The following is a 22,170-nucleotide window of genomic DNA, read 5'->3' as shown; positions in this document are numbered from 1 at the left end:
AGTTATAAAAAAACAGTAACCATTGTATTCAAAATAAAAACAATCACTATGATGACACAAACCAACTTGTGTTTCCAGGTTCTGCTATTTATACTGACACATGGTGTAGTTTGTAATGGATGCAAAATAAAAGCTGTTTGTAAATTTAGCAGAAATGCCACATAAGTGTATTGACTTTTAGCTACAGGATGTGGTCAGCACACCCATATATCAAGCTGCAGATGAATTTGTTTTTAATGCCTAACTCTTGTTTGTGAGACAAAAACACACAGTTTCTTTGTAAACTGGTTAAAACTCAGTTTTATTCACCGAATGGACCTGAAAGCAGGTCACAGCGCTAGACAAAGTATCCAACATGACATTGATAAATATATTTACAAACATAAAACTAATGTCACAAAAATTTCATTTGCACTAAGTTGCAAGCTTCTAGCAAAATACACTAAAAGAATAAAGTCCATTTACAAATACTTAACATTTTTAAAGTTGGTTAATTCTGAAAAATGGGAAGTGTCGCTTGTGTACTAAACAGTCACGTAAGTTCTATTGCCATGTTACACAACTTTTTAATTAGTTTCAGTATAGTGAATTTGAGAATTTATAGCAGGGGTGTCCCGGCTGAAAGTTATTAGAAAAAAAAAAAAATTTGGGCAACACTGATTTATAGTGTGAAATTGTCATAAAGAATGTTTTATCTGTTGCTAAAATGAATGCAGACACAAAAATACACAATAGAACTGTACATGTAAACAACAATGCATAAATTTTGAGATGAATTGGAACCTGAAAGATTGGTATTGGGGAAAAATATAGGTATGCATTCGACAAAGAGCAAAAAGATTTACAAACAAACATGGGAAGTTGGAACTTTATCTTGCTTCGTTTGTGTGTAATTGAACAATGATGGTACGATGTGTATTCAGTTGATTGGTAGGCAATTGGCCAATAAGAATACAACAACAGAACACTAACTGTGTCTGATAATGCAGACATTGTTTAGTGCAATAGAAAGAGGTAATCTACAAACATTCACCAGTTTTAGGGATATACATACACAACAGACCAAAATAACAAAAAAAACTTTGGTTTACTCTTGTAAGAAGTACGCACCAAATTCTTATTTCGGGATTGTTTAAAATTTGCACAAATGTCTGATAAAAATAATGGTTTCAACATTGCAAACATTAATTTGAGGTACATGGTAAAAAACAACAATATAAATCTTATTTTTTCAAAATGTACTTTCTACACAATGTAAATAAATGTTGCGGAAAGACCAAGAAAATGGATATTCTTTGTGAAACCAGACATGTTTTACCACAAAATGTGGAATATAAGATTCAGTCACTTGATGCGGTGTAGCACACAGATAAAAGAGCGTTATATGTGTCACAGTTCGACTAAAATTAATGGTAAATGACCACAGGGTGGCGACAAAAACACAGTACCAAGTGAAAGTAACCGTAGTCGAGAGACAGTCACCAGTTACTGGGTGATTTGATAGGAAGACAAAAACATGCATAAATATCGCTACCGATCTGTACAAACAACAAATTGTGAGGGACAATACTTAATTTACAAATTTATGGCTCTTTCTTATGGAGTTGTGGTTTTAGGTTTTTGTGTATTACTATTTATTAAGAGTTGACAGAAATAAAATTCGGCAAGGGTTTCAATTTGACATGTTTGCAAAGATTTAAAAATACAAATGGCAAACTTAAAGGCCAAAACAATTTTAAACACAAATTTTAAAAAAAGTCATTCAAATATATGTTTTTTGAAACCCCCAAAAAGATTTAAAAAATTAAAACTAGTTTGAAACTACTGATGTTTAGGAAGTTTAATAACAGCGCGAACATCACAAATGCAACACACATTTTGCACCAGTCTTTGTGGTGTGTATATTGAATAAAAGACAAGTAGATAGAAGGCTGGAAAAAAATTTCAGACACCAGAACTGTGTTTGTGTATTTTAAAACATATAAATCGCAATATTAGTTAAACTGTTCTAATCTATTAGAACCTAGTTAGTGTGTTAAAATCCAAATGGCAGTAAACGCAAAAAATCCTAAGAAATACATTAAAAGAGTTGAGACTAAAACATTTGTGTATTTGATGTAGGATTGGAAATAATTTCATTGTGCACAAAATTTAGATCAGATTGTTTAGAGCAGGGGTGGGCAACCTTTGTTACTGTGGGGCCAATTACAAATGTCAGAGTTGGATCGCGGGCCGCACATGTTCATCACACAAAGTGATTTTGCTTTGTTTCTTACCAAATATGCTATATTACAAGTAAAATTCGTATTTGATTCTACCCACATTTGCCAGGTCGCAGAAAACTAGCATCAGGCACATTAATCAGCTCAAAAATATGAAATAATTGAACTCGTTTGCCAGTACTTTTAAAATCCAAGTGTCTCTGAGGGCCGCACAACCTTTAAAGAAGAACAGCATGCGGCCCGCGGGTTGCCCACCCCCGGTTTAGAGTCTGGTCATATCAGACACATAAACAGTGCTTGGTACTCTTATATTTAACTAACTGTGTCATGTTCATCAAAAACCAATCATATTTTTTACAAATTTACATGTCTTGGAAAAGTATCTAAAATTGACATGGATTTGCTTTGGGAAAAATTGCTTTGATTTATTGAGATAGATTTTGCAGTTGTTGAGTACCAAGCCTAAAAATTAAAAACAAGACTTCACAATGTAGATACCAAAGTCATGGAACTTTTTCCTGTATCCGTTAGTCCGTACCACGGGACAGTACTTTCCAGCCACATGAGGGTATTGTTGATTTGAGGCTCGCTAAGATGCCATAGTTGAATTAATCACAGTTGTCAACGTAGTATTTGCAACAGATTGTGCGAGACAGTGTTGTGAATGCAACCAATGAGGGCATGGATCAAATGCGCCGAATGCTGGACCTCCGAACACCGATACAGAAAACATTGCAATGAATATTCCAACGACGTTCATAAATGCTCCTGCTTTGACCTAAAAAAGTAATGTTTCATAATTTTGGGTTATATTATTATTGTAAAACAAAAAAAAGTTTAACAAAAAAGAAAATGATATTGTAACCAAACTAGGGATGAATTGAAACAAATATATTTGAAAACAAATTAAACTGATCCAAATTGTATGTATTTTTTTTTGAAGAAAAAAACCATGAAAGCTACCTACGTATAATAATGAATTTTCAAAGGCATGTTTCCTTATATTAGAATTAAACAAAAGGCTTAAATAAAATTGTTTGCATGTTTTCTTTTTTATTTGCCACATTATGTATTCAAAGCTTCTGCACTCTTTTGAAGAAAAAAATGTAATCTGCGTGTCCTGCTAAAATTAACACATATTCATAACTGGGATCAGCCCTGAAGCAATATGTGTAATGTAAACAATTCGAAAAATACAAATCAAAAATGATTTTTTTTACCATATCCATCATAGTAAGGTGACCATAGGAGTAAGCAATAGCATTAGGTGGAGTTGATACTGGGAGCATGAAAGCATACGAAGTTATCACTGTTGATGGCAGCATTAAATACAATGGGTTCACTCCAAGTACTTCACCCTGTGAAAATATTAGTTGATTCAGCTGGTAACAGGACATTAGCCGTCAAAACTAGTGCAGTCATCATAAGGCACTCTAGTTTGTTGGGAATAACAGGCTGAAACGTTATGTCTCACGACATCTGTTCAATGCCACAGCTAAACATACATCACTGGGTCCACAATGGTGTTGCCAACGACTTAGAAACCAAAATGGTAAAGCTGTCTGCTCAACGTGTGTGTATTATTTTGTGCCTTTATATCCCAAAGTTTAACGTCTTAAAAACTGCATTAACAATTTTTTACAGACCAATCAGAACTGCAAGCATTCAGTGAGGTTCTAAGTTCTAACAAACATTAAAGAATTTAAAAAAAGAGTATTGCATACCAAGTTTTGTGAAACAGTTATAGTCTTTATGTTTCAACTGCTTTAAAACAATTTGAAAAAATGTATCATCACATTTAACAAGAAGACACAGACAACAGTTACAACTTAACAGTGGGAAAAAAATTGACGACGCGATGAGCCTTTCAATTGCTCAGCAAAAAGGCGAACAACTTCAAAAACTTTCACTTCTTGCTGGCATGAGGCAATGTAACTTACACATTACCACTGTTATGGGTTGCATGCAATTGCATATTTAAGTCAAACAAAGTAACACAGCTGCAATAGACCATCTATCATTGTATTTAATTGTCAAATTGCCCTTACCAATTCAGCAAGGATGGGTAGAAATACTGTTGCTGTTGCCGTGTTGCTCGTACACTGTGTGAGAGCACACACAATGAAACAACAGATAAAGTTTGCAAGTATTGGATCAATTTCACGCAATGGAGTCATCTGTTGACCGATCCATTGAGACAATCCGGATTGCTTTAAAATGGAATTTATGTTGTGAAACTTTATTACTTTTATATTGTGACTGTTTGGATTAAGACAGTTTCAGTTGCTGGAGTTGAAAGTTTGACATTTATACAAAAGTTACTCTAGGAAAAATGATTTGAACATTTTTGTGGCCGAAATGACATGCCTAAACAGGTGTTAATAAGATTAAATTGTTTACATACTTTATACCTTTTTTCAAATTAGAAAAAGAGTTATCTCCTAACCCAAGTAAGTACAAACAAAAAGTTTTATTACCGTATTTAAAACAAAACTATTGTAGAACTGTTCTGATATAGAACTAAAGTTTAATTATTCTTTTCTTCAAAATAATATTAAACTGTTTTTAAAAAAAATTAGTGTGCCATTTTTTTACATAACGGTTGTGCAAAGTTATTTTTAAGATTGTCATCAACTAAATATCCTCACCTTAGATCCCAATGCCATCGCAAAACTACCGCCGAGCAGTAGAATGACATTCCACGCCATCTTGTGTTGGACGACATTCCAACTCAACAAAGCTGGAACTGGTCCAGGTTCACTGTCGTCTATACATTATGTGATAATAATTGTTAAAAAGTTGACTTACAGATTTAAAAAGTGGTTTGATCAAATATAAAACCATAGGATAAACAGAATCAATCGGTATACACAATGCTTACTAGTGCAAGTGATATGATTAGTTCCTTATTTTAATATATTATGTAGGCCCAGGTTTTTTTTATACATGTTGATGTAGAAAACAGTAATCACAGGAAAACTGCGAATTTCATGTTAGTATCACTTCAAACTGTACTTGCGATATTTTTGTTAGTAAATTACCAAAATATTGGTCCTTAACTACAGAAACAAATTATTTGTTTTTATTACAAAAAAGTATGCATAAGTATTGAATTTTGATTTGTATGTTAACAATTAGGAATGAAGAATACAATTTTGCCAACAAAATTAGACAAAATAAAATGTTACAACTAGGGTTAACTAAATTTTTCATTAAAAATAGGAAAAAAATAGTGCAGAAGTTTACAAATGATAAAGTGTTCTATGTCAGATCATAAGTTTAAGAAATGTTACCTCCTTTTGCTCGACAACAAAAGAAGTTGGGTCGTTTCGATGGAAACACGAATAGAATAAAAGTGATGGCCATCGCAACTGTCGCATCAGAAACATACCTAAAACATATATATATTACATTTTTATCACGAAGTTGCATATTTAATATCAGAAAGCGTCACAATAATTTTTTTATAATATGTAACAACTTCAGCTTTTTATAAGTCAAGTTATATTTGTAATAAAATTGCTGTTTAATGATTTTGTTAAAATGCAAATTTTTGTTAATGAAGTATGAAAATTTTGTATGTAATAAAATTGCACTTACCCTTTTTTGAAGATAGGTATCGATCCCCATCCACTAACGAAACCAGGATCTCGGGTGAGCCACAACAACGCCAGCAAGACAAACCAAAACAATACAGCTTTCTCGGCAAAGCTGGAAAAACACATTGTTAAAGATAAATATCCATTTGTTATATCACAGAAAATTTATTTCAATAAGATGAATAGGGGAAATAAACACATTTTTGTAAAATAGTGAGTCAGAAAATCAGCCCATATTGAATTGGTTAACAATAAATGCCTTTACTTAGTAATATTCATTAACAATTAAACAATTCATGGCTCATTTTAATGCTTACTATGTTGTAAAATAAAATCAATTGCTTTGTCATCAACATAATTGTTACTAGAATCCAAGAGATTTCAAAACAACACATCATCATTTAATGCTCTTCTATTTATGAAACACAACTTTATACCTAATGGAAGTAATTAGATTTGTAGTATATATGCATTATTTTATCGCATAAAATTCCATGTGTATATTGTTATGTGTTTATCTGACTTTACCTCATGACACCCAGGTCATCATATTGCCTTCTGATCATTCTTTCTGCATGAAGCTCCTCAGTGGACTTGGTTTTATTTCGAGAGAAACAGGGAAAGATTTCAGACCAACTATCATAAAACAAACAACAGCATTAGGTGCCTGGCTTTCAATCTATTTAAAAAGTTTTTCCATAATTTCCATAAGTAGGCTACTTTAAAGTCAAATAGCTGAGTAATTTTATTTTTAGGAAATAAAAATATGAAACCTAATGCAATTTTACATATGTCACATTTTAATACAGTACGTTTAGTAAGGTTGTTTGAAATTTCAAAGTTTGGGTTTCAAAGCATACTTGATGTCCAGAAAAAGGTACTGAAGCCAGAACCATGATATCATGAGATACAACACCATTCCCGGGAAAGCAAAGAATGCCCATGACCCGAAATCAATTTCTGGTGCATGTGGATAGGTTCTGTGCACAGAAGTGTTCACAAGGTTAAAACAAACATGATAAAGCTCAATATATAGGCTGTTGCTGCCAGGCATAATGAATAAACAAGTATAACTACTGGAAGAGCAATACTATTTAATATGGAGAAAGCTATTTCCAACCATATTTTTAGTGTGGTTAATATAGATAAATTACTTTTTAAGTTGATTTAAACAGCTTGAGTGCTCTGTTCCAGAATATATTTTTTTAAAACAACTTTTTATCAGATTAATTATCTAAAAAATTTTTTTAGTTCCCTACATTTTAGGATACATTGTCATTTGTCAAATGAGCTGTCTAACCTAACTTAATCTTACGTTTTGAATTGCCCAGCCATAATCAGGTTTGGCCCAGTGCCAGTAAGAGTTGCAGTGCCTCCAATATTGGCAGAGTAGCAAACACAAATGGTCAATGCTTTGCACAGATTTCGTTTCTTTCGTTCGCGTTCCAATTTAGTATTGAAAGTTGTGCTTGTAAATCCCTGAAAAACGCCAACATTACAGTTTACATAATTCTATGGAGTTTAGTAGTGATAGTGATGTAAGGTTTTAGGAGGCTACACTGCATGAGTATTTTACAGAGCATGAAATAGTCAACTGATTGAGTTTAAGTGTTTATTCTGTTGTGACATTGATTTCATGCATAAAAAATCTTGATTTCAGAAGCATATTTAACAGAAAGGTTTTGTCTAGGAATGGGTCGAACATAAAGAGTATTAGGTGTTGTTGCAAACCAAAAATTCAACGCTGTAAATAGGAATGTTTGTGATGTCACAATACACAGAGTGTGCTCAACCAAACAAAACACTTGCAGTCATTCACAATTTTTTGGAGAATAATCAACAAATGTTCTGTTAGGTTTCATATCACAAATGATGGCGCAACCATTTATTGAAACATTGTAAATAGAGCATATAACATTTATGTCAATTATTGCCAGTATACTAGTGATAATAAAAGTTCATCTTATATTTATGGATAACTACAAAACTGATTTGGTCTATGTGGCAACAACGCACATGACCTTGCACTCAGTCTATTCAGTTACAGTTGACTTGACGTTTACTTCAATTTTGTTTATATGTCAGGTATTGGATGTATGCTTTGTAACAATGATTATTATGTATTTGTATGGCGCGCTTCAACGGGTATGGTATACTGTGATTTTCATATGAGTGTGCCGTGATCGCTGGTCTGCATAGACGCTTCAGGGCTGATCCCAGTTGTGAATTTATGTTCATCTTAGTATGTATTTGTTTATGGTTCTATTTGAAAAAAGGCAATGATAGAAGTTTTCAATTTTATTTGTGACTTACTGGTTCTTCGATAAGCGCTGTTGTTGATGCATCTGGGCCATCATCTACAGCTGCAACCTAACACAAAAACACAAATTTTCAAGGGATTTTATTTTAAGATTGTTGAGTACAAGGCTTAAACACAACTTGCTAACAGCATTTGAAAGACCTAAAAATTGTTTAAAATAATACCATTTGATTTCTAAATCTTGTACAAGAAAATAGTGAAAGATTTAAATCTGTACAAGCTTTGTTTGTTTGTGGTAACTTGTTTAAAAATTATAAGCATGGAAATTCATCAAAGACATTTCCTCATTCTTCCAGGAAACATATACAGGACAACCGACATTTTGACGCCCGTATCAGACATCACCTTGGTCACCCTGGTGAACACACCCCGTATAGGACGTCAAAATGTCAGATGATTTGTATATATTCCAGGATGCACAAAAAGTCTATGAAACATGCCTGGGAAAAATACTATATTCGTGGAAGTTTATCTTGTACTTACCAAATGATTGCTCAGTTCCTCTGTTGGGCTAAAAAAATATCATATGTTAAAGATATTATTAGCAAGCAAAAAATATTTCAAAATGTAATGTTAGTTAACTATGAAATACAAAAATATGATTTTAATATGCCTTTATTTGAACACAGCAGGACAATCAATTACATGTTTCTATTTGTTCACACAAAAACTAACACTTGTTTTGAACTGTTTTTTTTTCACAAGATGAGTTAATGTGTAGGTTCCTGACCCACCTGTGTTTGTTGATGTCCTTTTGTAAAACTGATGTGTAGTAATTGTTTGAGCCTGGTGACGACTGAATGGGTTTAAACTCCACTTTGTCACCGTCGCTGCGGCTATTTTCTACACACATAGAAATCACAAAATCAGTTTAATCAAAAGGTGTTCAGAAGGCGTCAGCTACAAAGGTCGACGCCAGCTAGTATTTCAACTTAGAGCAGTTGTGTAAATTGTCAAGGGTCATTCACAGACATGGAATAAACACAGAGTGGTAATGTAATATGATACGAACACGTGCAGCAGACAAATGTTATCATTAGACAGTCCAACAGTTCCACTTGCCTTGGCGTGATCGCCTCATGGTACAAGCGTGTCTTCTTTATGGGTTTTAGACCACATGGGGCGTGGTTTGCCACATGGCGAGAAACCAGACAATAGTGGGACGTAACTTATACATGCTGTGTTTTTAGTAACATCGATTTTATGTAATAGTTGTTAAGTAAAGGTTATGGGGGGTGAGTTTACGACTTGGGTTACAACTGTGTGTGTCCAGTTTTAGAAAACATTGGAGACTGGACAAATTGGCTTTTAATACAATACTAGATTACAATGAAATGGATAGTTGATACCCACACTCACACAAATGCTAAACATTCGAAACATTTATGTATGATACACAAGACACCCAAATATTTTAATCTAACCTTACACATAATAAAATCTGTAACAAATATATAGATATACATTTTACAATTCATTGTTTGCAAGCTAATAAGGAACAAAAAAGCATTTTATACTAAACATTTCATCATAAAAAGTATGTATGTCTCTTTAGTTTAGGGAAAAAATGCTGTTAGCAGATAAAAAACTTTTTGTACAAGATATCTTGTTGGTAATTATAACTATGTGTAATGACATGGATATGTAAGTAAACTAATAAAACAACTTGGCAAAACATTTTAGGGACACAACAAAGTCACACAGCGGTCATTTTGGCATAAAAACTTCCTGTGTTATATCCTCTTCCGACAAGAAATTAATCTACTCGGATGACGTGACTTTTCCATAAATATCTCGCTACGCACAAGCATCGCTGTGTACCCTTGGATATATTTATAGTTTCCTGTAAACGCCACAGGTACTTACCGAGGGTTAGAGGTCGTGGCTGTGAATTGGCTCGGACAATTGGTTTGTGATTGCTGTCACCAGGGGGCGTCGAACCTCCACTGCTCGATTTGCTGGAACCACCCTGTTCAATGTCCTATAACGTACAATATATGTATGGTTATATTCAGTGATTACATTTCTAAAAGAGGAAACATTATACTATTTTTTCCTTGAAACACTACAGTTTATACTATTTTTAACACTACGAAGTACAGTGTCGTATATCCTACTACAAGTTATTATTTTTTACCACTTGACAAGCACAAAACATTATAGTTATAGTACTTTTCTCTTGCTACTTAAGATAGCATTGAAAATAGTAAGTAAAATTTGCACATTTTTTGAAAGTCATATTATTATTTTTTTTGAACAATGGACCCTTAAACATTTACACAAGTCACAAAATTTACTATAAATTTTGCGTTACATTAAAGTTAGGTGTCATTGAACCTTAAAACTACTTGGGAGGCTCCTAAATAAACAAATAAAACACAAGGCTTCCCCGGCCTAAACACAGGTCTTAGTGTTGTTTGATGATCATAAAATTTCGGTGTACCAGACAATTTGCATACTATGCTAACACATTACAAATTAAACAGTAACTACAAACTACTATAGCTTAACGCATGGGCTAAACAAACGACAATCTGTTTGTTCCGCAAACACAACACAAACCCACTGGTTCAGTCGTCATTTCTTCAAGTACGGCCTGCGCGATCGGGATCATCATAGCGGTTGTGGCCACGTTACTAATCCACATCGACAAAAAGGCTGTTGTGGTCATGAACCCAAAAAGCAGCCTGCAACAAAAAACAATAAAAAATGAGTATGCATATTTTTTTTGGCACATTAAATGCCATGATTGTGTGCTTTATTGGCAAATCTTTAACTTTGCCAAGGCTAAACGATTTAATGCCATAAATGAGCCCTCAAAGAAAACAAGAAAAACAGGTTTTACAAGGTTGCTTTAGCTACTTATACCACTTATCTCCCAGAATATAAATGTCAATTATGATGAGGTGTCCTATTTGTTTAGATGACCTGTAGTAAACTTTATTGTATTTAGTAGGAGCAACTATAAAGTGGGCGTTGTTGGGGGTGTGGCTGTATCCGGGAAACTAAAAGTTGACAACGTCACGTTCTGACCTCAAGTAACCTTTTACCGTCTACTCGTAAACCAAAACCCCAAGTTCAAGAACTCTCTGGGATTAAAGGCCTGCCCAAGTGGCCCGCTGGGATTTAGCAAGGCACGAACGAATTAAGATAATGGAACGAAGGGCGCCCAGTAAACTGTTACGTTACTACAGAGTTGCAAGTCGGGCCGGGTTCGGGCTTAGGTATTTGTGAGAAAACGGGCTTAAAACGGGCCTGACTTTACGTTCCGTGTCCGCCATTTTTTAAATAAAATCACTCAGCTAAGTAACAAGTCTCGGGCTTTGAACTAATGCCAGCCCCACTCAAAAACATATTGTTTATGCCAATTGTCTACTATTGTTCATTGTGTTTGTTGTCTTTTCCTTTTTTCTTTCTCGTCCTTTGTTGCAAGGCTTTCGTGGATAGGCCTGCGCCTGTTAATGAAAATTTCGGGCCTAAACGGGCTTCTCAAAAACGTTTCGGGTTCGGGCTCAGATTTTGGGCCCGCTTGCAACTCTGGTTACTATACTGCGCCAGCAGTGCTGTTTGTATATTTACACCATTTGATCACATTTGTGCGATGTAAGGTCAATTTTATTCCATACTTGTTCAAAACGTGAACAGTTTAAAAATAATACCATACAGCATTGATTTTTGAAATTCTTTTTGGCTAATGCGGCGGTTAGGAATTTACGCCAAAAAGGAAATTCGTTTCAATATCCCTTTGGTACTTTTTTCTGGTGCATTCGCGCGTGAATGAATTGGATATGTTTGCTTCACGCACACAAAGATACGATTGAATTTACTTACAATTTCACATTCCTAAAACGTTGACTTTCGTTTCTCAAGACGAGTTTTTATCACAAATATATGAGTTCGCCTTTGCTGATGTCACGTTTGACGTCAGAAATATCCGAATACGTCACAAAGGCGCGAACACAAAGACTTATGTTTAACTTTAGGGCCACTATAAAAACGATTAATTTGGAACAGAAGCTAAAGCGACAACGGACAAAGGATTGGTTGTAGACAGAGAGTGAAGTTTTATTGACAAAAGGCTTCTTTGAAACTGTGGGATTCCGGTTGTTATACTTGCTCCTGGCGCCCTAGGGCAAAAACGCAAAATGTGTGTTTGAAGCTGTACTTGAGATTGAGACGTGCGAATTTGGAATTAGCTATCTGTTTTGCACGGGTGTGTATTTTTAAATGTGAAACCGAAAATAAATATAATCAATTTTCTTACTTCCTGATACTCGAGCAAAACGAAACTAGTACTGTAAGGTTGAGTTGACTGGTAGAAACGCCTCATGAATAATATATCACCACAAAACCGCGTTTATATAGACGCTAAAGGACAAGACAGAAAATCGAAAAAAAAAGTTTTAACAATAACAACATGTGGTTTATACAGTAGCAGCACACGTTGGTCACCAACAGCTTATGTGAGCGCCTAAACAGTCACGTCCATATGTCTGAAACTCCGTCGCTGGTTAATTGCCCTTCAAACGACTTAGCCACATTCCAACCTCGTCTATAGGTTGTTGTAACACGACAACGGGCTCTTGTGATTGGCTAAAAAATGGGGGTGTATCTAAGGCTGACCCAGGAACTCTTACACGACTTCCTTGTTGGCCAAACCGGATTTATGAAAATTTTTCTGATGGTAGTAACTAGTAACGTTTATAGATGAAATAAGCAAAGGTGTTGGAAGATTGAAACGTGACTAGCACTTGATAGCTTCCTAGCAACCGGTTTATTGGAAATAACACTTTGTTGTGTTCTAGGAACGGTGCGATAACCAACATCAATTTTTCTTCGACAGAAGGGAGTGTATTAAGCCTGTTAGGTATTGGCTTCCTGCGTTTCATGTAACCAATGCAACAAAATGTGACATATGCCACAAATCGTTTCCATACAGCTTGCTAGATGCAAAACACCAAAAAAGTTACAATAATTTACAAACATACCAGCACATACAAAGCATATGATCTGCAGTGAAAGTTAAACACATTCAATCTGAAAAAAGGTTCATTTCATGTATGTTTGATTGTATACATAGTAAATTTAGTTTGTCTACATATATCGTATATACTTAAAAAAGCCATACAAACTCTTTAACTAGAACTATAAATATATATTATATTCTGTACACACATCTTACCATCTTGGTTTTGCTCCCACAAATGTTAGAACTTTGAGAGCTATTCTTTTGTGCAGATTCCAATGTTCTACTGCCACAGCTACTGCTAAGCCACCAAGAAACAAAACATTCACATCTTTCAGGTATTCAATGCTTGTCTGAAAAAAGACAACAATGAAAAAATCAACTTCTTAAAACCTAATTGGATTAAAAATTTATATCACCATCACAGCAAAATACACACATTAGACACTATAAGAATATGATTTTCAAAACTACCACAGAATGGTAGGACAACATACTCAATTAGGAAGAAATCGTGGTTATATTTTTTTATATCTCACCTCATAATGAAAATAATGCATATTAAAATGTTTCATGGTAAACTACTGGCCTAAAATTATTATTCGACTGGATAGTATTCATTACAACTTAACAAAATACAAAAAACTTTTTAACTTACCCTTTTTGCGGTTACAACCCCAAGAAAGGGGTAAAATACCAAAGGTAGCAAAGCTGTAACAGCAAGTGGCACGACTTCGCTCACCCAATATATAGCCATCAACAGGATTGTGTAAGCACATGCTAATTCCTGCCAAGACAAATATTTGTGAAATGCAAACATTGTTCATGTTTAGTGCAAATAAAAACTTTAGCTTACCGTTTGTAAATGTGGCGGAGGAAAAATCAGCAAAGGCAATAGCAAAATTGGAGTCAACACTAAAATAATAGAGCGTTTAAATTTTTTAAGCTGCAAGCATGGCCCTATGCCCATTTTATTGCTTTGAAAATTATAAATTATCTTAAACTAAAGGAGAACCTGAAAAAAAACATAAGAAGTCAGTTTCTAAAACCTGTCTGTTATAAAAAAAAATACAACACACCCTTTCAGTTCAAGAAATAAATACCTCTGCCATTTCATTTTATCTTTTTTGAATAGGAAAAACAAAACTTAATAAACATATAACACAAATGATTAAAATACACATTACACAACAATACAACTGAATTTATTGCTGAAAAACTTTCCGTCAAACTTTGAACCATTCTGTCTGTCTATCTGTCTTTAGTAACACTTAAACTAAACTTGATCCCAGCTACACTTGAGAATAAATGCGTCGGAAAAACCGCCACGTGCTTGAAAAGCGTCCGAATTTACAATTCAACAAAACCGCCGAAGTTTAAATTACAATCTTCAGACCAACTTACAAATGTCAGTTGCTTCGTATACCACTACAAATTATATGTTTAAAATCGCCTAAGACATCAGCGTCAGCCACCTTTTTCCGTTAATCAATAAACCTAAATAGTACAGTTGTAAACTGATCGAAACACTAAACGCAACAGCTGTTGTAAATGTGCCGAAATGATTTCAAATCGAAGCGACCACCAACTACATTCTCTACACCTCGTAAAAAATACTCCTTTCAACTACTAAGTATGTAAGCAAAACTTGTAACATTTTAACCAGAGCGGAAAGTTTGACAAAGAAGGTGACTAGAACGGCGCAGTTTTTACGGCACGTTCGCTATGAACGCGTTTAGCCGCGCAGTGATGCTACGTACGGTGTTTAAAACCGCCATTGAGTCATTTTTTCCGCCTCGATGGTCTATTGGGGGTGTGTCACTGGCGTTTTCTCCCAACCTGCAGACTCGACATACGATTTTCATTCACAACAAATGTTATCGTATTTTTGATGCTAAATGTAGAGCAGGCTTATCACCGTGAGGTCGCGGACACTGAAGATAGAAATGAAATGCATTAGGATTCTGTTTACGGAACGTTATATTTGCGTTTAGATAATTTGCACAAAATTGTCACATTGAAGTTTTTTAAGGTAGGCTACGATTTTAAACGTTGTGTAAAAATAGTCCTGAATAAAGTAAAAATGTAACAATGAATCACAAAATTAGATCTACGAACATCACTGATAACCAAAATAGGCTAGTTTCGATTTTTCCGTCTGATCTATATTTGTTTATGTTATTTATCTATTTATGGGGGTGGAAATACGCACGAACGCGTAGATGAGTGGGCTATATTTTGCTTCGGTGAAAATAATTGTAGCAGCACAAATACAATTAAAATCAAAACCGGCTACTGCGAAACAGCACAAATGGTGGATAGAATAAAAGGTAGCCTGCTGTTCACATATTTTGATATGATTTATCGTATAACATTATGGGCAATTACAATAACTCCTTTCAGTCTTTTTCGATTCCAAAAGTTAATGACACTAATTTGATTTGGTTTATCGCAGGTACGTATTTAAATCTACAAGGCTTATTACGTAATGCATAACACCATTGGCACAAGTATATTAACCCACAAAGTATTTGAATATTTTTTTCTACTTTATCAGTTGGCTTTAGGCTTTGTATAATGAAACGAAATGTAGAATATTGTCTAGAAACTGCTACGAGATTGCTATTCGCACACTTTCATTATTAATTCTTTAAGATGGATAGTTTGTTTTAACAGAACGCCAACTACAACAAATAATTTTATACCTGCTCTAATTTTACTATAAGTTTCGTGCCTCTTTCCAGCAAACCATGGTTGACAAACCAGAACGTCTCGAGGCACATATAAGAACAACTGTATTACGTCATAATACAGTGGACTGCGAAAATGTTTTAAGACTGGGCCATGGCGTTTTTACACGTTTCGAACCCACGACGGTCCGAAATACGCCTCACGATCGTGTATTTATATTTGTAGCCTACAGACCATTCGTTCAAAGCGCTTGTCCTAGTTAAATATAGGGCAATGAGAACAAGAACAGGTCTCGAGCGCCAACTACCGGACAGTTAATACCGCTCGCGTTGTAAACTGTGGTAACATTAAAGTCTACTTTCATAAAAAAAATTGTGAACATTTGAATATACTTTCATAGACAAATGTTGTGAATTAGCGGTAAAGGTTGATGAACAAAATATTGCAATACTTTTCACGGTGTTGCGATTTGTATGAGGACGCCGGAACTTTTCACTGAAAACTTTCACTTTTTTTACTAAAAACACAAAAAGGAATTCCACAACAGTTTAATCCGAATAGCAAGTAAAAACAGCAGCAAAATATTAAAGTAAAAACATGCACTCAGGAAAATTGTTTTAGATTTACACACAGAACGATTGAGATTGGTCATAATAGAGCAACGCGTTCAACCATTATCCATCAAATGTGCCTTTCATTCTATTTTCGCCCCCATAACATTTTAATGCTGCGCATTTCTGGCTTGGGGATTGTTTTAGCGCAGCGGTTCTCAAACTGGGATCCGCGAGGCAATTTTGGAGGGGACCGCAAAAAGGTTGAAGTAGTTCTGTAATTTTACTTGGCGTCAGTTTGTGCCACTGAATAGTAGAATTGAAAATCGACAGTCTCCATTGCTAAACATTTTTTTATGCAGCAAATTTAACACCAATTAACTAAAGAAAAAAAATTCCTTTTTTTCCTTCGTCGTCCAAAAGTGTCCAACCATTTTTCTTCCAAATACAAAACACCCGACTTAGATGGATCGACACCACGAAATCTGAAAGAGTTTTACACAATAGATATAATTTAAAATAAAAATATTTTCTTGGAGAACGTTGTTGCAAAGCTTGAAATACATAACTTAAAAATTCTCTATCACTCCTAGGGAGATCTACCGGCCACTTTGAGATTTCATCTAAGCCTGAATATATACGACATAACATATATTTTATATTTTATCCACATTTACCTGTATATTCCATTTTCTTGTTCTTGTTCAATGTTTTCCTTCAATAAAAGCGGACGTATACTAAGAAGTTGTGTTTTCCGAACGCCACATCCGTGAGAAAAGTTTTGTCATCCAGATCAACCTGAACAAAATGTGTCTTAATTTGGGCCAAACAAAAAAAAACACGGCCAAACCATTGGGATATAAAGGTTTGTATCTAGTTTTAAAGATTAAAAAAGGCAATTACACATAAATGTTTTTTCTTTTTACTTTGAAGCTAAAATACTACAATTTTTTAGATACAAATGAAAGCACATCCACTTATGATTCGTGCTCAAACAAACAAAAATATCTCCCATGAGCAAGCCCGTACGCACTGATTATAATTTTCCACTTCCTGACTTTTCCCCTTAATGTCAGTATTTTTTGAATGAATTTCACTTGCTATATGCAGCGAGTTGCTGGACCTGGCCTAATGTCAAACAGTCCTAAAACGCCTTGTTCGAGACCAATTATCTGTCATTGTATATTGTGGTTGTTGTCTAGGTCTTTCCTGAGGATTAAATGTATAGGGCTGTCAATCAAACGATTCGGGTTCGGGCTGGGTTTTAGGCTTGTACTTTCAGGTTTGGGCTTCAATTGCAGGCACGTTTACAACTCTGGGCTATCACCACACCAACCCTTGCGAAGTGTACATACCAAAATAAGTAGATGACTTTTCGGAAATAACAACAGATCAAGGTCGAGTGCATACGGTTCACTTTGGATGACCTTGATGTTGAACTTCAATTGTCGTAGCAACCAGCAAAAACAAAAAAAATGATTACAAACTACAAACTGAGTAATATTACGTTCAAAGGTGAATAAAAAAGTTGTTTTTTCTGTGAACTATGTACATAGTATTAATAAAGTGTTCACATATTGTCCTTGCTTACAATTAATAGAAGCTTGAAAATCTATACATTTGACTGAGCAATACAACAATCTTGACAAATCAAAGATAAACTCTTCTATTAAGGGCCCCGGCAGAAAATTAAGCAACAGGGGGCAAGGCAAGATTTGATACATACTTAGGCCTACATGGATGGATAATGTTATATTATTTGGTTATGTACATATAGTTTTAGATTATATACAGTGCAATTCTGTTGCCTAAAACCTGAATCACTTTACGGTGTAAAACCAACACCTATATCTAGCGCTTACGTGCCAGCGCCCGTTTTTTTCTATCCAGCAGTTCAATCCTGGCCAAAATTGTTTCGAAACTTTTGAGCAACACTAAATAGCCTTAATTTTTCCTTCTATGCAGTATCTGGTGCAGTGGAAAGTACAGCAAACATGTTTTAAGACAAGGGAAGTCGTTTTTACCATAGGTTCGAACCCGCGGCGTCCTATGTACGGGCCACTCTCAGGTGTTTTTATGGTTGTATGTAGGCCATTTGGTCAGCACGCCTGTCCCTGCTGAGGATAAAGTTCCTAGCAAACAGAAGCAATGCTTGAGCGCCCACTAACGGACAACTAATGTCACACTGTTGTAAAATTATGAGGTCGAAGTTTAGGTTTACTTTTATAGGATTGATAAACAAAACCTTGCAGGTTTAAGTTGGCATACAGAAAACGATTCAATTTCCAAAAATGTTAACGCTTTTTACTGAAAAACAGAAAAAGGACTCCCACAACAGTTTAATTTGAATAGTAAGAAAAAGCAGCATGGACATATTGTAGTAAAATTATACGTAACTGAAGAAAAAATTTTCAGAATTTTTTTTTCAGAGTTACAAACACAGAACGATTGAGCACACAGAACGATTAGTCATATTAAAAACAACCAATTTTTGTTTTCACATAATTTTGACTCCAGACAAAAATTACTCTTTATTCTTGGCCACGGGTTTAAAACTTGCCGGAGGCTCGAACCCGAACCGATCACGTATTACGTCACTGATGACGTCATCCGCGACAAAGGCCTTCTTGCGAGTGTGGACAAGTTGCGGGACTTTGGCGAAGCTCGTCTGTTTTAAAGTGTTGCCCCATAGATTGTATGTAACCCCGTTGTTGTGAACCGAAGTAAAGCTGTTTGTGCGAAAATAGCTTTCCGGTTTGTCTTGAAAGAAGTCGAAGGCCTCCTTGAAGTCTTCATATTCGTAGAATTCAGTAACTGTTAACTTAAATATGATGTTCCACCCTTCAACGCGGTATTTGCTTGCACAGTAGTAAGGGTTGCTTTCCGATGCTGGTATTACTTTTCCTAAACGCATAAATGACCTTGTTAGCTCTTCGGACCCTGTTTTCCACGCTATTATATGACTCATTACAAACATGGTCTAACTGGAGAAAAAAGCTTAGATATTGAACAGAAATTTCATGTCATGGAGTTAAAAAATAATTAATAAAACCTTGACGAAATACCGTCACTCACTTTTCAGTAGCAAACCCTATCCTCTTTGGCACTTACTTTCAGTGGCAAACATATCCACTTATAGCATGAATGGAATGGGCATAATTTTAGTACCCAGAAACTTGGCTACAGCCCTACGAACCTCCAATCCATTCGTGTTTTACTCATAGTCTTAGTAAGCCCCAGCAGTTTCACATTGTGTCACGGACCACAGTGCGTAGCTGCAGCGCGTTCCACCATTATCCATCAAATATACCTTTCATACTATTTTCGACCCCATAACGTGTTAGTGCTGCGCATTTCTAGGGATTGTTTTAGCACAATGGCGTGACTATTTGCTTGTTTACGCAGCAAAAATAACACCGACTTAACTAAAGAAAAAATCTTCCGTGTTTTAGGCTAAATAAAGTTTTCTACCAACCTTCTTCGTCCAAAGTGTCCAACCATTTTTTTTCCAAATACAAAACACCCGACTTAGATGGATCGACTCGACGAAATCTGAAAAAGTTTTATCCAACAAAACATTATTCAACTTGGAAAATAATTTTTGATTTTTGGTTTGGCAAGCAACCACTTGAAAAAGAAAAGAACGCATCTAAACACACAACTTGGTCTTAAACAAAAAAAATGCACTCTAAGGTATCATCAGTGCAGCTAGTGGCGAGAGATCAGCCGTATTGGCTAGTGTAGCCATCCAACAGCACTCCAGTTTGTTGGGAGTAACAGGATTTGCAACTCCGCAGTTACCGGTAAATTCCATTTTCTTGATTTTGTTCAATGTTTTCCTCCAATAAAAGCGGATGTAAGAAGTTGTGTTTTCCAAACGCAACATCCGTAAGATAAGTTTTGTCACCAAGTTCAACCTGCATTAATGAAAATGTAACCTAATTTGAGTCAAATAAAAAAAACCTAGCACTCGGACAATTTAAATGGTTTATGATTCAACCCTTGTACAACCGCAACCGAAGAAGTTACTATAGCATTTAATATCATTTTACAAGATTTATCACTTCAATAGCATCCTATGTCGACGAAACGAGATATAGTTTTTACCCTTGTTGTGGGCAACATCAGTCTCTCTCTTATTCAAATAGAATCATAACTGATGCCCAAAAAAACTGAAGAGAAAGAATGTGTTGGTGCCAGATATTTTTAATGCCTTTAATTAACAAGTAATCATATCTAGTTGTCACATTGAGAATCAAATTAAATACTCGGCAATCAGTAATATTTTTGCAGCGTTAAAGCAACAATGAAGTAACTAAAAATATACCTTCGTTTGAATCCTTCGTCTGCGCTATAGAACTGATCAGAGTTGTAAACGGGCCTGAAATTAGAGCGCGAACACGAAAGCACAAGCCTAATACCACGCCTGAACCCGATTTGCTTTTGTGAAGCCCGTTTAGGCGTCGAAAGTTTGATTAACAGGCCTATACATTGAAGCCTTACGAAAGACCAAGACAACAAACACAAAGACAATTGGTCTTAAAACAAGACGTTTAGAGCTGTTTGACATTAGGTCAGATCCAGTAACTGGCTACTTAGCTAGTTATTAATACTAAAAAAGTACGGACACAGAATGTAAAATCAGACCGGAATTAAGCCATTTTTTTCTAGAAACCTATGCCCGAACCCGGACAACTTTGGAGCTGATCCCGGTAATAAAAATAGGCCTAAATGTCAATTATCGCAACTTACCAATATAAGTAGGTGACTTTTCGGAAAGGACAAAAGGTCAAGGTCGATTGCGTACGGTTCACTTTGAATGACCTTGATGTTAAACTTCAGTTGTCGTAGCAACCAGCAAAACAATCCATTTACTTCACAGCAAATGCCACCTCGATTTTCCTGCAAAATAATGTTTTTATGCTGAAAAAAAAGTGTGCGCGTAAGAGCATATATAGGACTTGGCCGTCTAAAGCAAACAATATTTATTTGCTTCTTGGTCTGTTGCTCAAAACTGGACTTTTTTAAACATTTTTACAAAGACTTTTTAACTTCCAATGCTGTATTAAAGACATAAGATATCTTTGAAAAAGCTTTTACGTCTTAATCCGGCAATGGCATAACATGTGCATACCATAACCCAACCAGATAACAAAAACGTAAAAAAAGTGTTTCAAAAACCGACCTTAACGATCTTGTTGTAAACACTAATTAGATCCATCTGTCTTCGTTCGCCTCCAAACATATCCAAGTTCTCAAACGGAACTTTACTTAAATGCGCAACTTGCAGTCGATTCAGAGTTTCAAGAGTTGGAAGTAAAACTTTGTCCTCGATGCCGATGTGTTGAAGATATTCAGCAACATTCATATTGTATTGTTGTTTACAAAATATTGACAAACTTGTGCTTTTTATCGAAATGTCACTTTATATGTGGCTGTTAAATATCGTTAATTTGAAAAACAAATGGCAAACTTACACAAAAACAAATAATTTTTTGAATAATTTGAAACGTAAATCTTGCTTTCTTAATAACTTATATCAGATACCTACAAACCCAAAGAGTCAGTCAATCGTTTTTTTTTTCAACAATAGGTAGAAAAACAACTGCTGAGAAAACAAAACAATAAAAAGTCTTTGAGAAGACCTAAAACAATCAACTTAGCATAATCTAATAGCTGCAGCTTGACTCGACCCAATTCGTAACCACAGGTTTGCATGAACTAAAATCTAAATTCATTGTTCAGTCTGATGACCCCAGAGGCGATAACAGACCATCACATGAAAAAATGAAAGCATAAACAAATCGAGCGTTCGTGCACG

The 22,170-nt window shown here is 35.2% G+C and overlaps 2 protein-coding genes across 2 annotated transcripts; both read right to left on the bottom strand.

The window, feature by feature from the left end:
- Positions 1-1,010: 1,010 nt before the first annotated feature.
- Positions 1,011-14,140, bottom strand: LOC145209422 (Na(+)/citrate cotransporter-like). The gene is made up of 17 exons (XM_080079702.1): positions 13,964-14,140; positions 13,766-13,894; positions 13,324-13,460; positions 10,708-10,828; positions 10,008-10,122; positions 8,876-8,984; positions 8,625-8,652; positions 8,135-8,191; positions 7,137-7,300; positions 6,682-6,801; positions 6,350-6,457; positions 5,823-5,933; positions 5,516-5,613; positions 4,871-4,989; positions 4,271-4,432; positions 3,443-3,580; positions 1,011-3,000 (listed from the first exon to the last, which is right to left on the bottom strand). The coding sequence occupies exons 1-17, from the start codon at positions 14,075-14,077 to the stop codon at positions 2,812-2,814; spliced, it is 2,019 nt and encodes a 672-aa protein (XP_079935828.1). The 5' UTR covers positions 14,078-14,140; the 3' UTR covers positions 1,011-2,811.
- A 4,413-nt stretch (positions 14,141-18,553) lies between these two features.
- LOC145209431 (arylamine N-acetyltransferase, pineal gland isozyme NAT-3-like) lies at positions 18,554-21,879 on the bottom strand. The gene is made up of 5 exons (XM_080079714.1): positions 21,535-21,879; positions 21,102-21,251; positions 20,151-20,266; positions 19,825-19,901; positions 18,554-19,253 (listed from the first exon to the last, which is right to left on the bottom strand). Exons 1-5 carry the CDS (start codon positions 21,715-21,717, stop codon positions 18,874-18,876), a joined length of 906 nt encoding a protein of 301 aa, XP_079935840.1. The 5' UTR covers positions 21,718-21,879; the 3' UTR covers positions 18,554-18,873.
- Between the last annotated feature and the right edge of the window lie 291 nt (positions 21,880-22,170).

This window comes from Phallusia mammillata, chromosome 1, assembly GCF_965637545.1.
Source record: "Phallusia mammillata chromosome 1, kaPhaMamm4.hap1.1, whole genome shotgun sequence".
NCBI lineage: Eukaryota > Metazoa > Chordata > Ascidiacea > Phlebobranchia > Ascidiidae > Phallusia > Phallusia mammillata.
This window is presented reverse-complemented; position numbering and strand designations above follow the sequence as displayed.

Coding starts and splice junctions, on each gene's coding strand:
- LOC145209431 (XM_080079714.1), bottom strand. CDS start 21,717: ATGAATGTTGCTGAATATCTTCAACACATCGGCATCGAGGACAAAGTT. Junction 21,252..21,534: donor TTTACAACAAGATCGTTAAG/GTCGGTTTTTGA, acceptor ATTATTTTGCAG/GAAAATCGAGGTGGCATTTG. Junction 19,902..20,150: donor CAAGAAAATGGAATTTACCG/GTAACTGCGGAG, acceptor AAACTTTTTCAG/ATTTCGTCGAGTCGATCCAT.
- LOC145209422 (XM_080079702.1), bottom strand. CDS start 14,077: ATGGGCATAGGGCCATGCTTGCAGCTTAAAAAATTTAAACGCTCTATT. Junction 5,934..6,349: donor GATGACCTGGGTGTCATGAG/GTAAAGTCAGAT, acceptor GTGTTTTTCCAG/CTTTGCCGAGAAAGCTGTAT. Junction 4,990..5,515: donor TTGTTGTCGAGCAAAAGGAG/GTAACATTTCTT, acceptor CATAATGTATAG/ACGACAGTGAACCTGGACCA.